This window comes from Salmo salar, chromosome 01 (assembly GCF_965601325.2).
Source record: "Salmo salar chromosome 01, fSalSal1, whole genome shotgun sequence".
NCBI classification, from domain to species: Eukaryota; Metazoa; Chordata; class Actinopteri; order Salmoniformes; family Salmonidae; genus Salmo; species Salmo salar.
In genome coordinates, this window is record NC_138291.1 from 100,252,131 (window position 1) to 100,269,509 (window position 17,379).

Sequence of the window (17,379 nt, forward strand, 5' to 3'; positions counted from 1 at the left end):
AGCAAATCCAACACATTACATCACAGGACTCGGGTCGAAAAGTAGTGCACTAAATAGGGAAAATGGTGCCATTTGGGACGCACTCTGTCCTAGAGATAGAGTTTGTGTGTGTAGAGCATGTGTGCATGTGTCAGAGATATCTAGTGATCCCACAGACCAGGCACATCACCACTAAACCATGAAGACTCCTATGGATGATGTAGAACAGTGTACATGGTGTTACCCTTCAGACCATACAACAGTGTTCTGTTGGATTCTGGGTATCAGACACTCAGTAGACCGTCTCATCTTCAGACCCGTGTATTGAAGTCCCTTCATAACTACAGCGCACTAAATTACAGACGGACATTTCTGTGGTGGCTATATGTGGAATGGTCTTCTAAAATTGGGTGAAGCTTAAGACTATCTTTACAGAAAAAGTTGATCAGAAGATGGATGTGATGGTTAAACTTAGTGGCTCACTGTAATGACTGGAACGCAGGTTAAACCTAGTGGCTCACTATACTGACTGGAACGCAGGTTAAACCTAGTGGCTCACTATACTGACTGGAACGCAGGTTAAAGCTAGTGGCTCACTGTGCTGACTGGAACGCAGGTTAAACCTAGTGGCTAACTGTAATGGCTGGAACGCAATAATGCTAATTTATGATCACACAACTTTTATTTTCATGTTTCATTTCATGAAGTACTATCATAGTACATCCTCTCCATTTCTCCCTCCACCAGCCTCCACTGACATTGGTTAACACACCTTGGTTTTCTCCAGCTCCTGTAGTCTCTCTTGTAAAGTGTCGTTCTCGCTGGTCAACTGGGTGTTGCGGTCCTTGTATGTCCTCAGCAGCTCCTTACACTTCTGGAGCAGATTCTCCTGGTGCATCACCCTCTTCTGCAGTACCTCAATGCTTTTAGATGGGTCGGCGCTGCCCCCTGCTGTTTAGAGCAGGTAAAGTGGGTCAGTCAGAAAAGGGAGGACTAACTATGACGGAGGCGCTAACGATTGGTGTTGTTGTGGTGGTTTTATAAACTCGATAAATGACAAATGGCTCTGTGACAAACATTTCAACAATACATCACTCGGACCTGGGTCCAAATAGTATTTGAAATCCAAAAAATTTGAGTGTTTGGTTGGTAGTACCAGATGGGCAGGGTTGGCTCCTTAGGCACTATTCGATTGGTTCCATTGCAGCAGACATTATTAGAACCCAGGTCTGCTACTGTCCATCATCATAATCATCATCATCATCATTAGGGCTGTGGTTCAGCATAGTGTCTGTACTGTATAGCACCTGTGTCTGTGAAGGGGCTCTGTGGGGCAGACCCGGAGTCATCTTCAGTCTGGAGAGGGTGTTCAACCTCAGGGGCCACAGTTCCACCAGGGACCCCCTTCAGACGCTTCTTCATCAGGGCCACCTGGCAGAGGAGGAGGGGGGGGGGCCCAGTTAAAACACAGAGCAACACAGACTAGTGACCACACATTATTCAACAGTCAACATTATACTGACAGTGTTTACCACACATTGAAACATAAAATTGATATTTTATTTCATATCAACTGTAGAAATAAAATGAGCTCTAAAAGTATTGGGACAGTGACATGTTTTGTTTATTTTGGCTCTGTACTCCAGGACTTTGAAATAATACAATGAGGTTAAAGTGCAGACTGTCAGATTTAATTTGAGGGTATTTTCATCCATATCGGGTGAACCGTTTAGAAATTACAGCACTTTTTGTACATAGTCTCTCCATTTTAGGGGAACAAAAGTATTGGGATAAATTCACTTATATGTGTATTAAAGTAGTCAAAAGTTTAGTATGTCTCAGTTGTCTCGATCCTTCAAAATCCTCCTCCCCTTCATCTACACTGACTGAAATGGATTTAACAAATTACATCAATAAGGGATCATAGCTTTCACCTGGATTCACCTGGTCAGTCTGTCATGGAAAGAGCAGGTGTTCTTCATGTTTGGTAGAGTTTGTGTATATAAACACCCACCTGTGTCTGAAGCACAGTAATCATCTGGTCCTTCTCCTCCAGGGCAGCATCAAACTCCTCCTGAAGGTGCTTCTTAGTCTGCTGGTCCACCTGCAGCTCCTGGGGAGGAACAGATCATACTCAAGGTTCACAGCACTCAGCAGAGAATCGTGTTTCTATATGTAACAGTTTAGGTTCCGTCCCTCTCCTTGCCCCAACCTGGGCTTGAACCACAGCAATCACAGATCAACAACTGACACCCCACTAAGCATTGTTACCCATCGCGCCACAAAAGCCGCGGCCCTCGCAGAGCAAGGGGAACAACTACTTCAGGTCTCAGAGCAAGTGACATCACCCGATTGAAACGCTATTAGCGCGCACCACCGCTAACTAACTAGCCATTTCACATCGATGACATATACTTTCTACATACTGTATAGGGAACACTGCTTCGAGTGAGATATTTTGGGATTGACTACATGGCCGTCGTACTGCTCACTGATCTACAATAACACCTTACATCCCAAATAACTACTCATTATGTGATCAAGATACAGTGAGGGAAAAAAGTATTTGGTCCCCTGCTGATTTTGTACATTTGCCCACTGACAAAGAAATGATCAGTCTATAATTTTAATGGTAGGTTTATTTGAACAGTGAGAGACAGAATAACAACAAAAAAATCCAGAAAAACACATGTCAAAAATGTTATAAAATGATTTGCATTTTAATGAGGGAAATAAGTATTTGACCCCTATGCAAAACATGACTTAGTACTTGGTGGCAAAACCCTTGTTGGCAATCACAGAGGTCAGACGTTTCTTTTAGTTGGCCACCAGGTTTGCACACATCTCAGGAGGGATTTTGTCCCACTCCTCTTTGCAGATCTTCTCCAAGTCATTAAGGTTGAGGGTGATGTTTGGCAACTCGAACCTTCAGCTCCCTCCACAGATTTTCTATGGGATTAAGGTCTGGAGACTGGCTAGGCCACTCCAGGACCTTAATGTGCTTCTTCTTGAGCCACTCCTTTGTTGCCTTGGCAGTGTGTTTTGGGTCATTGTCATGCTGGAATACCCATCCACGACCCATTTTCAATGCCCTGGCTGTGGGAAGGAGGTTCTCACCCAAGATTTGACGGTACATGGCCCCGTCCATCGTCCCTTTGATGCGGTGAAGTTGTCCTGTCCCCTTAGCAGAAAAACACCCCCAAAGCATAATGTTTCCACCTCCATGTTTGACGTTGGGGATGGTTTTCTTGGGGTTATAGGCAGCATTCCTCTTCCTCCAAACACAGCGAGTTGAGTTGATGCCAAAGAGCTCCATTTTGGTCTCATCTGACCACAACACTTTCACCCAGTTGTCCTCTGAATCATTCAGATGTTTATTGGCAAACTTCAGACGGGCATGTATATGTGCTTTCTTGAGCAGGGGGACCTTGCGTGCGCTGCAGGATTTCAGTCTTTCACGGCGTAGTGTGTTACCAATTGTTTTCTTGGTGACTATGGTCCCAGCTGCCTTTAGATCATTGACAAGATCCTCCCGTGTAGTTCTGGGCTGATTCCTCACCGTTTTCATGATCATTGCAACTCCATGAGGCGAGACCTTGCATGGAGCCCAAGGCCGAGGGAGATTGACAGTTCTTTTGTGTTTCTTCCATTTGCGAATAATCGCACCAACTGTTGTCACCTTCTCACAAAGCTGCTTGGCGATGGTCTTGTAGCCCATACCAGCGTTGTGTAGGTCTACAATCTTGTCCCTGACATCCTTGGAGAGCTCTTTGGTCTTGGCCATGGTGGAGAGTTTGGAATCTGATTGATTGCTTCTGTGGACAGGTGTCTTTTATACAGGTAACAAACAGATTAAAATTATAAACTGATCATTTCTTTGTCAGTGGGCAAACGTACAAAATCAGCAGGGGATCAAATACTTTTTTCCCTCACTGTAAGTTGTTATGTGCATTGCCTTGCTCACACTGATGGCCTTATCAAACACCATCATGGTTCAGAGCCAGAGAAGACTAGTGTTCCTTATCAAACACCATCTTGGTTCAGAGCCAGAGAAGACTAGTGTTGCTTATCAAACACCATCATGGTTCAGAGCCAGAGAAGACTAGTGTTGCTAAACTTCCTACATGTAGGACACACTACACCATTTCAACCAGGGCAGGGTTAATTTTCTACAAATGCAGGTTTGAGTCTCAGTAAATTACATCCTGAACACATCACACAAGTCACAATGCCTTATCTTGTTCTGATAACGAAAGCATGCTGTTTTCTCCCCTCACTACCACTCCTTCCTCTCTTTCCTTGTCTTAGCTGACCTCCTGCTCCATCCTCTCTTTCCTTGTCTTAGCTGACCTCCTGCTACATCCTCTCTTTCCTTGGCTTAGCTGACCTCCTGCTACATCCTCTCTTTCCTTGGCTTAGCTGACCTCCTGCTCCTTCCTCTCTTCCTTGGCTTAGCTGACCTCCTGCTCCTTCCTCTCTTCCTTGGCTTAGCTGACCTCCTGCTCCATCTTCTCCTTCCTTGGCTTAGCTGACCTCCTGCTCCATCTTCTCCTTCCTTGGCTTAGCTGACCTCCTGCTCCATCCTCTATTCCTTGGCTTAGCTGACCTCCTGCTCCTTCCCCTCTTCCTTGGCTTAGCTGACCTCCTGCTCCATCTTCTCCTTCCTTGGCTTAGCTGACCTCCTGCTCCATCTTCTCCTTCCTTGGCTTAGCTGACCTCCTGCTCCATCTTCTCCTTCCTTGGCTTAGCTGACCTCCTGCTCCATCTTCTCCTTCCTTGGCTTAGCTGACCTCCTGCTCCTTCCTCTCTTTCCTTGGCTTAGCTGACCTCCTGCTCCATCTTCTCCTTCCTTGGCTTAGCTGACCTCCTGCTCCTTCCTCTCTTCCTTGGCTTAGCTGACCTCCTGCTCCTTCCTCTCTTCCTTGGCTTAGCTGACCTCCTGCTCCATCTACCTCCTTCCTTGGCTTAGCTGACCTCCTGCTCCTTCCTCTCTTCCTTGGCTTAGCTGACCTCCTGCTCCTTCCTCTCTTCCTTGGCTTAGCTGACCTCCTGCTCCTTCCTCTCTTCCTTGGCTTAGCTGACCTCCTGCTCCATCTTCTTTCCTTTAGCTCAGCCTGTTTTTTTTGTCATGACCGATAAAGAATTCATGAGTTCTAACTCTACTGCTGTGACTCAGGGATGGTCTGCGTCTTAAAAGCTTTTAAGTTCAATCAGAGAGAGTAACGGCTAATAACAGAGTGCTTTTGGACTAAAATATGACCCCATAAACAGTACTTTGATAGAGTTCAACATTTTATAGGTATTTATCAGAGAGAGATGCTGGTCCTACTCGTACCTCTCTCAACTCCCCTATCCTACGGAGGGCTTTGTCTTGACTCTGGCTTAGAATGGCCTGAGGAGAAAAGCAGAAGAGACCACATCAGTGTAGTTAATGAGAAGCATTCAGTGAGTGTGGATAGAAGTGGTTTCCATCCTCCAATAGTACACAGCATATCTATATGTAATCTGGTATTGAGGTGGTTTAGGAAAATTACCTGGCTTTTCTCTTTCTCTCTCTGTACCGTTCTGTAGGTATTGACCAACTGGGCGGGGGAGTGAACACAGAGCGAGGGAGAGAGACAGACAGACGATGGACACAGACAGACGGAGACAGAAAGAGAGAAGCCGATGGAGAGATGAAGACAATGGTTAGAAAGGTAAATCAAACATGGACATGTATGCATAGCAGGCCAAGTCCCTACTCTAGTCATCTGTATTAGAGACTGACTGGATGAGAGAGAGAGGACTGATCATAGTGACTGGTACATCATTGAGGTGTGTTACAGACATACAGCAGCCTAACTTCCTGCTCTAGATCATAGTGACTGGTACATCATTACTTGCTGAAACAGTAATCACCTATTGATCGCATAGTTATTACACTTTGATTTCTTTTGAGACTAATTTCTACAAGCCACCTCAGAGCATTTGGAAACCCCCACCTCAGAGCATTTGGAAACCCCCACCTCAGAGCATTTGGAAACCCCCACCTCAGAGCATTTGGAAACCCCCACCTCAGAGCATTTGGAAACCCCCACCTCAGAGCATTTGGAAACCCCCACCTCAGAGCATTTGGAAACCCCCACCTCAGAGCATTTGGAAACCCCCACCTCAGAGCATTTGGAAACCCCCACCTCAGAGTATTTCCCTCTGTAGTTCCCCAGGCTCTTCTCCACCCTGTGTAGCCGATGGATCAGCTGTTCTCTAGACAGAGCAGACAGGACCTCAGGGCTACCATATGACTCCTCTGCCTCGCTCTCAATGTCTGAAGGAGGGTCGTAAGCTGGGGACGGAGGGTCGTAGGCTGGGGTGGGAGGGGTGGCAGAGGGGGAGGCCAGGGCCTCATTCTCCCCCAGGGGGGTGAGGGAGTTGAGAGAGGGGCTGCGGTTCAAGCCCTCTTTGGGCGGGGAACGGAAGAGGCCCTCGGCCCGGCTGGCACCGCGGAGGAGAGACTCCACAGAGGGGACACGGAGCTTCTGGGTAAGCGACTGGGACTCCTCTCTCTGCGTGGGGAAGGACAGGCCAGTGGAGTGTATTACTGACAGGACAGTGGAGTGTATTACTGACAGGACAGTGGAGTGTATTACTTCATTAATTTCCATGACAGCCAACTACACTGAACTGAAATGCATATAAATGTACATAGCCTTTGCTAGAGACATGGGATAAAAATGAGGGTTAAAGAACAAATCCACTCCTTCTGTTAAACTATCTACATCCAGATGTTTATCAGAACGTATCTTCCATTATCTCTGCAGATGATTCACTGTCATAGCATCTTAACCTTCATTCTTAGTTGCTTTACCTGTTCTGAAATCAGGACATAACAGCCACATTTAAAGGAGAAGGTAAAAAGGTTGAACAAGCTAGAGGAAGATGTTAGGAGGATGGGTATGAACTTACCTGAGGAGAAGCCCTCCCATCTCCATTGATGCTTCCTCTGGGGGATCCTGTGGTGCCTCTCTATGGCAGGAGAGAGAGGTTAGAACAAACGTAGCCAGGGGTTAGCCAGGGGTGTCTCTGAAATGGCACTCTATAACATAGATAGTGAACTACTTGGACCAGGCCCAAGCAGCCTATTCCCTATAAAGTACAGTACTTTTTAATATATAGACCCTGTTGAAAGAGTAGTGCACTATATAGGGGCCACGTAGAACAGGGAATAAAAATGGGTGCCATGTCAGACGCAGCCCTGGTACCTGGACCTGTTAGTCTTCCATATGTCCCACACCCAGCCAGCACTGTACTGCTACGCCCTGATTACTCTGTATAGGGTCAAGCAATATTAGCAGAGCCATCTAATATACACTGCTCAAAAAAATTAAGGGAACACTAAAATAACACATCCTAGATCTGAATGAATGAAATAATCTTATTAAATACTTTTTTCTTTACATAGTTGAATGTGCTGACAACAAAATCACACAAAAATAATCAATGGAAATCCAATTTATCAACCCATGGAGGTCTGGATTTGGAGTCGCACTCAAAATTAAAGTGGAAAACCACACTACAGGCTGATCCAACTTTGATGTAATGTCCTTAAAACAAGTCAAAATGAGGCTCAGTAGTGTGTGTGTGTGTGGCCTCCACGTGCCTGTATGACCTCCCTACAACGCCTGGGCATGCTCCTGATGAGGTGGCGGATGGTCTACTGAGGGATCTCCTCCCAGACCTGGACTAAAGCATCCGCCAACTCCTGGACAGTCTGTGGTGCAACGTGGCGTTGGTGGATGGAGCGAGACATGATGTCCCAGATGTGCTCAATTGGATTCAGGTCTGGGGAACAGGCGGGCCAGTCCATAGCATCAATGCCTTCCTCTTGCAGGAACTGCTGACACACTCCAGCCACATGAGGTCTAGCATTGTCTTGCATTAGGAGGAACCCAGGGCCAACCGCACCAGCATATGGTCTCACAAGGGGTCTGAGGATCTCATCTCGGTACCTAATGGCAGTCAGGCTACCTCTGGCGAGCACATGGAGGGCTGTGCGGCCCCCCAAAGAAATGCCACCCCACACCATGACTGACCCACCGCCAAACCGGTCAGGCTGGAGGATGTTGCAGGCAGCAGAACGTTCTCCACGGCGTCTCCAGACTCTGTCACATCTGTCACGTGCTCAGTGTGAACCTGCTTTCATCTGTGAAGAGCACAGGGCGCCAGTGGCGAATTTGCCAATCTTGGTGTTCTCTGGCAAATGCCAAACGTCCTGCACGGTGTTGGCTGTAAGCACAATCCCCACCTGTGGACGTCGGGCCCTCATACCACCCTCATGGAGTCTGTTTCTGACCGTTTGAGCAGACACATGCACATTTGTGGCCTGCTGGAGGTCACTTTGCAGGGCTCTGGCAGTGCTTCTCCTGCTCCTCCTTGCACAAAGGCGGAGGTAGCGGTCCTGCTGCTGGGTTGTTGCCCTCCTACGGCCTCCTCCACATCTCCTGATGTACTGGCCTGTCTCCTGGTAGCGCCTCCATGCTCTGGACACTACGCTGACAGACACAGCAAACCTTTTTGCCACAGCTCGCATTGATGTGCCATCCTGGATGAGCTGCACTACCTGAGCCACTTGTGTGGGTTGTAGACTCCGTCTCATGCTACCACTAGAGTGAAAGCACCGCCAGCATTCAAAAGTGACCAAAACATCAGCCAGGAAGCATAGGAACTGAGAAGTGGTCTGTGGTCCCCACCTGCAGAACCACTCCTTTATTGGGGGTGTCTTGCTAATTGCCTATAATTTCCACCTGTTGTCTATTCCATTTGCACAACAGCATGTGAAATTTATTGTCAATCAGTGTTGCTTCCTAAGTGGACAGTTTGATTTCACAGAAGTGTGATTGACTTGGAGTTACATTGTGTTGTTTAAGTGTTCCCTTTATTTTTTGAGCAGTGTATATAATTATTAATATAAGCCTACTGTATAATAGCTAGCTAAATAGCATTAGTCTGCCTAAATGGAACTTATGAAGAAAAGAACAAAAAAAAAATCTACAATTTCCAAAAGCTAACCAAACAAAAACATTACTTTTACGATACGCGTTTGTGCCCTCATGTACATTAGTAGCACAATTTCTAACTTATTTACATTCATTTTTACTTACACTTGTATGTTGAGGTTTTAATTTTTGGCTGACTTTTCTTAGCGGCTGTACAATCGTCGCGAAATGAATTATGGGGAGATTCAGACCCGAAGTGAACATAATTGCAAACTCGACTAAATACGAGGGTTGGAGGGCTTACATTGCAAACTTCCTTTGCTTGGCTAATCATTTGGACCGCCCCCCAAGATGGCGACGGGGATTCCCCCAAAGACATAAGCCGAGGGTAACTCTAAGTGCTTGGACTGCAACAAGGTCCTTATGCTTCCAAAACCGTACAGCAAGCGACGCGTGTTAATGTTTCCGATAGAGCGCCGGAGCGCATTAAAAAAAAGATGCTACACACAGGATGTATTTTTTATTTTTGCACTGTAATTTCAGAAAATGTCCATAATATCTGGCGCTAATAGTAGAATGATAGTGTTTCGCAGTATTACATACTTACCCGCTAGTGTTGTGATTGGCTTTGATATTCGCCTATTGATTTCTCCCGCCAGAGAATGACTGGAACTAATTGCAAAAATCACTGAAGCTGGAGACCCATATCTCCCTCACTAACTTTTATTAAGCACCAGCTGCCAGAGCGGCTCACAGATCATTGCACCTGTACATAGCCCATCTGTAAATAGCTCATCCAATTACCTCATCCCCATACTGTTTTTTTTCTTCTCCTTTACACCCCAGTATCTCTACTTGCACATTCATCTTTTGCACATCTATCACTCCAGTGTTTAATTGCTAAATTGTAATTATTTCGCAACTATGGCCCATTTACTGCCTTACCTCCCTTATCTCACCTCATTTGCACACACTGTATATATACTGTTTTCTCTATTGTGATATAGACTGTATGTTTATTTATTCCATGAGTAACTCTGTGTTGTTGTTTGTGTCGCACTATTTTGCTTTATCTTGGCCAGGTCGCAGTTGTAAATGAGAACTTGTTCTCAACTGCCCTACCTGGTTAAATAAAGGTTAAATAAATAAATTAAATAAAACTAACGTGAGACTAGTTCTGAGACTATCGATTATAAGCAGTAACTAGCTAGACATTCGTTTCGTTTTACAGAATAGTACTAGTAGTAGGGAGATACTAGATAGACATGAGTGCGGTTATACATGTTGTGTTTAACCGAAAACTATAAGGTAGCAAGCAAGCCTAGACTAGGGTTCTAGTTATCTAACTAGCTTCGCAAATCAAAATACTTTCTTCTGCGCTAACGTTAGCTAGCATGCTAACGCTGAAGCTCGACCAGCTGAGCCTGACAACCAGGTAACGATAGCTGAACCAACCTGCTGGGCTTGTTGCAGTGACTGCGCATTCCTTTGCGCCGATTGCTCCTCGTTTATCTTTTGCTTTAGTTTCATAAACATATTTTCACCCAGATTCTGTACTTCCAAGGAAATGTATTGTTTAAAAATGTAATTCCTGCATCCAGCAATCTTACTGGTCGCTAGTCTTTCATCTCTTGCAGGTGACTGTGCGCATGTGCAGCCGACGTGGAGCAAAATTAGAAACCGAGTGACCGTCACAGATATATTAATTATTATTTTAATTGTTAATATTGTAAATGTATCACTTAATAATCTCCAAAGTACGCTTTGGAAATATGTACATTGTTACTTCATGCCGTTAAAGCAAAGTTTATTGAATTGATAGAACAACGTGCCAGATATTTCACCGGATAAATGTGAAGCATCCGGTTGGCTTTCCACTCACTACCAAATATGGTGATGAAAGGAAACCCAGGGTTTCGCCCAGCTTCAACTCGGAGAAGCTGGAATTGGATTGATTTTGGCCAACATTCTGCACATTTTGTCATCGATAAGACATTTGATCTCCGTACAGTTTTTGTTTACAAAATTAGAATCTACAAAAAAATAGAATGGACTGTGTTTTGTACACTTTACTCTTTTCCGAAGTTTAAATAAATTGCGTTGTTTAGGACTTTACAGAGTAGGCGTTACCTAACATATGCAAATACATGCTAGAATGCGCCAATAGGATCTCACTATCTGTGCTTTGTTCTTCCACCTCCATGCTTATTCTGCCCACTATGATTAATTTGCTCACATTGGAAACGAAAGGCTCTGGTCTATCTTGAGTTAGTTACAGTTGTGGCTGCTTTTGTTACAGTATTGACTTGCCTAGTTAAATGAAGGTCACATTTAAAAAACAAAGGGCAAGAAGGTAGAGACAAAACACCAGTCTCAACGTCAACAGTGAAGAGGCGACTCTGGGATGCTGGCCTTCTAAGCAGAGTTCCTCTGTCCAGTGTCTGTGTTCTTTTACCCATCTTAATTTTTTATTTTTATTGGCCAGACTGAGATATGTCTTTTTCTTTGCAACTCTGCCTAGAAGGCCAGCATCCTAGAGTCATCTCTTCACTGTTGACGTTGAGACTGGTGTTTTGCGGGTACTATTTAATGAAGCTTCCAGTTGAGGACTTGTAGAGCGTCTGTTTCTCAAACTAGACACACTAATGTACATGTCCTCTTGCTCAGTTGTGCACCAGAGACTCCCAGGGAGTAGTACACAGCATTGTATGAGATCTTCAGTTTTTTGGCAATTTCTCACATGGCATAGCCATTATTTCTCAGAACAAGAATAGACTGACGAGTTTCAGAAGAAAGTGATTTGTTTCTGGCCATTTTGAGCCTGTAATCAAACCCACAAATGCTGATGCTCCAGATACTCAACTAGTCTAAAGAAGGCCCGTTTTATTGCTTTAATCAGAACAACAGTTTCCAGCTGTGCAAAAATAATTGCAAAAGGATTTTCTAATGATCAATTAGCCTTTTAAAATTATAAACTTGGATAAGCTAACATAACGTGCCATTGGAACACAGGAGTGATGGTTGCTGATAATGGGCCTCTGTACGCCTTTGTAGATATTACGTTTAAAAAAATGGCTGTTTCCAGCAACAATAATCATTTACAACATTAACAATGTCTACACTGTATTTCTGATTAATCTGATGTTTTAATGGACAAAACATTTGCTTTTCTTTAAAAAACAAGGACATTTCTAAGTGACCCCACACTTTTGAACGGTAGTGCATTTGCAGTTTGTGACTGTGTAATATGGGGGTTGGAGACATGTATATTTCGAAACTATCATTGTTTGTAAATATTTTTCTTTGTAACACTGCAATGTTCCATTGAGCCTTGCTGTTGGAAAACCACATCAGTGTCCAACTTTCGGGTGTCACAGATGCACCTCCCTGACTTCACTCTTCAACTTTCGTCTATACGTTTTTATTTGATTTTATTTATTTTAGTCGGTTGCTTTGATTACCATTCAAACGAGCCCAATATTAAGCTATGGCAAGCACAGTAAAACTAATTTTGCACATTATGGGTTTAAGGGTGTTCGTCACTTCTTAGTTCAAACAAATTACTAGCAACGTTTAAAATGACCAAACTATTTTTTTGTGAGCTAACAAATTTGACTCTAGTAATTCTGTTTTCAGTTTGATAGATACTGTTAAAATGTAAGGAACTGACTATTAAATCAACTTCCAGTGTGTATCTTTGGTGTGAAGATGCAGTGTAGGTTATAAACAGAAGGCACTGTAAACCACTAGATCGATTATGGGTTGACAACTACAGTAACATGTCCATGTACCCTCACAGAATTTTAGGTAAGGGGTTGTAAAAAAATGCTACAATTTAACCCCATTACAAATCCGAGTCAAATCTGAGTCTTGTGAGAAAATACAACAATAATTATTGTCATCAACTATATCCCAATCAAAATATCTCTTCTTACTGATAAAAGTAGCCTAAAGATGATTAGATACATGGGAAATGTTCCACAGGTCAATAATATCAAAATAAGAAAGGCGAAAAGTATATTTCAAATACAGGCTGAACATTTTTAGAGACGCTAACCAAGCGTTAGCACATTGAATAACACCTTTCTAAGTGGTTTCTAATTTGAGTTATTTTGTTGTTACAGCTTGCCTTGTGTTGCTTTGTTGCTTTAAATACATGTTAGTGCAGACAATCATTCCATGTTATTAGATAGACACCCCAATATCTCCAGGCTATATTCCAAATTGTAAACACACAATAGACCTATGTCTTGAAACTATACAAAGAGACACAATTGTGTGATTTGGGTTATAAGTCAACTTCTGCTCCTTCTTTCCTCTCCTGTATCCATACACTGATAACGCTTTCCTAACGTTGTGGTATAATTTAACCCACAGTAATATAACTAGACCTGTAGACGCTGTAAACCACCAAGAAGATTGAATCTCAATCAGAAAATGAGCTTGTTCCTGATCTCTATCTAAGATGCGGTGGCATAAAATTGTATAGCCATATTTATTGCCTGGCAAAGTTTAGATGGCCTCCAATATCCCAAGCCAAGAGAGGGCGCCCTGCACAAGCTGTATATTAATCAACTAAACCCATCTGTATAATACAAACGGCTCTAAATAGTTGTCCCCTATACAATAAATCATAATATATAAAAAGATCCACATATGGTTAGTGAATAGCCCTACATTAAACTTTTCTTATATATTTTTTTACCTAAACGAGTCTTATGCAATCAACTCTTTAATTAACTGTAACGGCAGTCGTGAGAGAGAGTAGACTAAGGTGCAGCGGAGTTAGTGTTCATCATTGAATATTTAATAGCAGAAAGAACACTATACAAAAATAAGAAAACCGACAGCCAAACAGTCCTGTCAGGTGCAAAACACTAACAGAAACAATTACCCACAAAACCCAAAGGAAAAACATGCTCCTTATGTGTGACTCCCAATCAGCAACAACGAACTTCAGCTGTGCCTGATTGGGAGCCACACACGGCCCAAAACAAAGAAATACAAAAAACCTAGAAAACGAACATAGAACGCCCACCCAATGTAACACCCTGGCCTAACCAAAATAAAGAACAAAAAACCCCTCTCTATGGCAAGGGCGTTACATTAACAAGAAGATTCAACCAATGAGCTCCACCGTTTTCACTGACCAGTCCCATGTAACACTTTCTAAAGATACCTTCGTGAAAAACAAAAAAGTATAATGTCGAAGGAACACTATATTCCCTTTTATTGAGTAGACGGTCGTGTAAATGTTCTCGGCTGTGCACATTGTAGAAAGACATCTGACTTTATGGAGGGTCCATATAGATTCCATATAGATCTTATCTGTCGGAAAGATATCAGTTTGTCTCTGTGAATGGTTTGTCCTCTGACAAATCAATTGTAAATTTCGGTGTTCCTCAAGGTTCCGTTTTAGGACCACTATTGTTTTCACTATATATTTTACCTCTTGGGGATGTCATTCGAAAACATAATGTTAAATTTCACTGCTATGCGGACGACACACAGCTGTACATTTCAATGAAACATGGTGAAGCCACAAAATTGCCCTCGCTAGAAGCCTGTGTTTCAGACATAAAGAAGTGGATGGCTGCAAACTTTCTACTTTTAAACTCGGACAAAACAGAGATGCTTGTTCTAGGTCCCAAGAAACAAAGAGATCTTCTGTTGAATCTGACAATTAATCTGGATGGTTGTACAGTCGTCTCAAATAAAACTGTGAAGGACCTCGGCGTTACTCTGGACCCTGATCTCTTTTTTGAAGAACATATCAAGACTGTTTCAAGGACAGCTTTTTTCCATCTACGTAACATTGCAAAAATCAGAAACCTTCTGTCCAAAAATGACGCAGAAAAATTAATCCATGCTTTTGTTACTTCTAGGCTGGACTACTGCAATGCTCTACTTTCCGGCTACCCGGATAAAGCACTAAACAAACTTCAGTTAGTGCTAAATACGGCTGCTAGAATCCTGACTAGAACCCAAAAATTTGATCATATTACTCCAGTGCTAGCCTCCCTACACTGGCTTCCTGTTAAGGCAAGGGCTAATTTCAAGGTTTTACTGCTAACCTACAAAGCATTACATGGGCTTGCTCCTACCTATCTTTCCGATTTGGTCCTGCCGTACATACCTACACGTACGCTACGGTCACAAGACGCAGGCCTCCTAATTGTCCCTAGAATTTCTAAGCAAACGGCTGGAGGTAGGGCTTTCTCCTATAGAGCTCCATTTTTATGGAATGGTCTGCCTACCAATGTGAGAGACGCAGACTCAGTCTCAACCTTTAAGTCTTTACTGAAGACTTATCTCTTCAGTAGGTCCTATGATTAAGTATAGTCTGGCCCAGGAGTGTGAAGGTGAACGGAAAGGCTGGAGCAACGAACCGCCCTTGCTGTCTATGCCTTGCCGGTTCCCCTCTTTCCACTGGGATTCTCTGCCTCTAACCTTATTACAGGGGCTGAGTCACTGGCTTACTGGTGTTCTTCCATGCCGTCAATGGGAGGGGTGCGTCAATGGGAGGGGTGCGCCAACCCAGACAGGAAGACCACATCAGTGACTCAACCCACTCAAGTGACGCACCCCTCCCATTGACGGCATGGAAGAACACCAGTAAGCCAGTGACTCAGCCCCTGTAATAAGGTTAGAGGCAGAGAATCCCAGTGGAAAGAGAGGAACCGGCAAGGCACAGACAGCAAGGGCGGTTCGTTGCTCCAGCCTTTCCGTTCACCTTCACACTCCTGGGCCAGACTATACTTAATCATAGGACCTACTGAAGAGATAAGTCTTCAGGAGTGTGAAGGTGACATCTGGAGTATCTGTTACATCTGGAGTATTTCTCTTGTCTTATCCGGTGTCCTGTGTGAATTTAAATATGCTCTCTCTAATTCTCTCTTTCTCTCTTTCTGTCTTTCTCTCGGAGGACCTGAGCCCTAGGACCATGCCTTAGGACTACCTGGCATGATGACTCCTTGCTGTCCCCAGTCCACCTGGCCGTGCTGCTGCTCCAGTTTCAACTGTTCTGCCTGCGGCTATGGAACCCTGACCTGTTCACCGGACGTGCTTGTTGCACCCTCGACAACTACTATGATTATTATTATTTGACCATGCTGGTCATTTATGAACATTTTAACATCTTGACCATGTTCTGTTATAATATCCACCCTGCACAGCCAGAAGAGGACTGGCCACCCCTCATAGCCTGGTTCCTCTCTAGGTTTCTTCCTAGGTTTTTGGCCTTTCTAGGGAGTTTTTCCTAGGGAGTTTTTCCTAGCCACCATGCTTCTTTCACATGCATTGCTTGCTGTTTGGGGTTTTAGGCTGGGTTTCTGTACAGCACTTTGAGATATCAGCTGATGTACGAAGGGCTATATAAATACATTTGATTTGATTTGATTTGATTTGACATAGAGTGCCTTGCAAAAGTTTTCCTCCCCCTTGGAGATTTTCCTATTTTGTTGCATTACAAACGGTAATTTAAATTGATTTTTATTTGGAATTCATGTAATGGACATACACAAAATAGTCCAAATTAGTGAAATGAAAAAAATTACTTGTTTCAAATAAATAAAAAATGGAAAAGTGGTGCGTGCACATGTATTCCCCCCTTTGCTATGAAGCCCATAAATAAGATCTGGTGCAACCAATTACCTTCAGAAGTCACATTAGTTAAATTAGTTAGATTGTGCACAGGTGGACTTTATTTAAGTGTCAGATGATCTCAGTATATATACACCTGTTCTGAAAAGGCCCCAGTCTGCAACAAAGTTGTGGAGAAGTACAGATCAGGGTACAGATCAGGGATGGGTTATCAAAAATATCCGAAACTTTGAACATCCCACAGAGCACCATTATTAAAAAAATGGAAAGAATATGGCACCACAACAAACCTGCCAAGAGAGTGCCGCCCACCAAAACTCACGGACCAGGCAAGGAGGGCATTAATCTGAGAGGCAACAAAGAGACTAAAGATAACCCTGAAGGAGCTGCAAAGCTCCACAGCGGAGATTGTGGTATCTGTCCTTAGGACCATTTTAAGCCGTGCACTCCACAGAGCTGGGCTTTACGGAAGAGTGGCCATTGCTTAAATAAAAAAATAAGCAAACAGGTTTGGTGTTTGCCAAAAGGCATGTGGGAGACTCCCCAAACATATGGAAGAAGGTACTCTGGTCAGATGAGACTAAAATTGAGCTTTTTGGCCATCAAGGAAAACGCTATGTCTGGCGCAAACCCAACATTTCAAACCCAACACCTCATCACCCCGAGATAACCATCCCCACAGTGAAGCATGGTGGTGGCAGCATCATGCTGTGGGGATGTTTTTCATCGGCAGGGACTAGGAAACTGGTCAGAATTGAAGGAATGATGGATGGTGCTAAATACAGGGAAATTCTTGAGGGAAACCTGTTTCAGTCTTCTAAAGATT

At 43.7% G+C, this 17,379-nt stretch overlaps 1 protein-coding gene across 2 annotated transcripts in view; it reads right to left on the bottom strand.

Annotated features, from left to right (window-relative positions):
* Positions 1-10,612, bottom strand: part of LOC106610982 (golgin subfamily A member 4) — a 49,268-nt gene extending 38,656 nt beyond the window's left edge. For both annotated transcript variants that reach the window (XM_045724821.2, XM_082978375.1), the window contains exons 1-8: positions 10,407-10,612; positions 6,922-6,981; positions 6,153-6,521; positions 5,514-5,561; positions 5,315-5,371; positions 1,994-2,092; positions 1,287-1,410; positions 752-930 (exon numbers count right to left, since the gene is read on the bottom strand). In XM_045724821.2, coding sequence (XP_045580777.2) covers positions 752-930; positions 1,287-1,410; positions 1,994-2,092; positions 5,315-5,371; positions 5,514-5,561; positions 6,153-6,521; positions 6,922-6,981; positions 10,407-10,487 — 1,017 coding nt within the window. In that variant the 5' untranslated portion in view covers positions 10,488-10,612. The remainder of the gene's footprint in view (positions 1-751; positions 931-1,286; positions 1,411-1,993; positions 2,093-5,314; positions 5,372-5,513; positions 5,562-6,152; positions 6,522-6,921; positions 6,982-10,406) is intronic.
* Between the last annotated feature and the right edge of the window lie 6,767 nt (positions 10,613-17,379).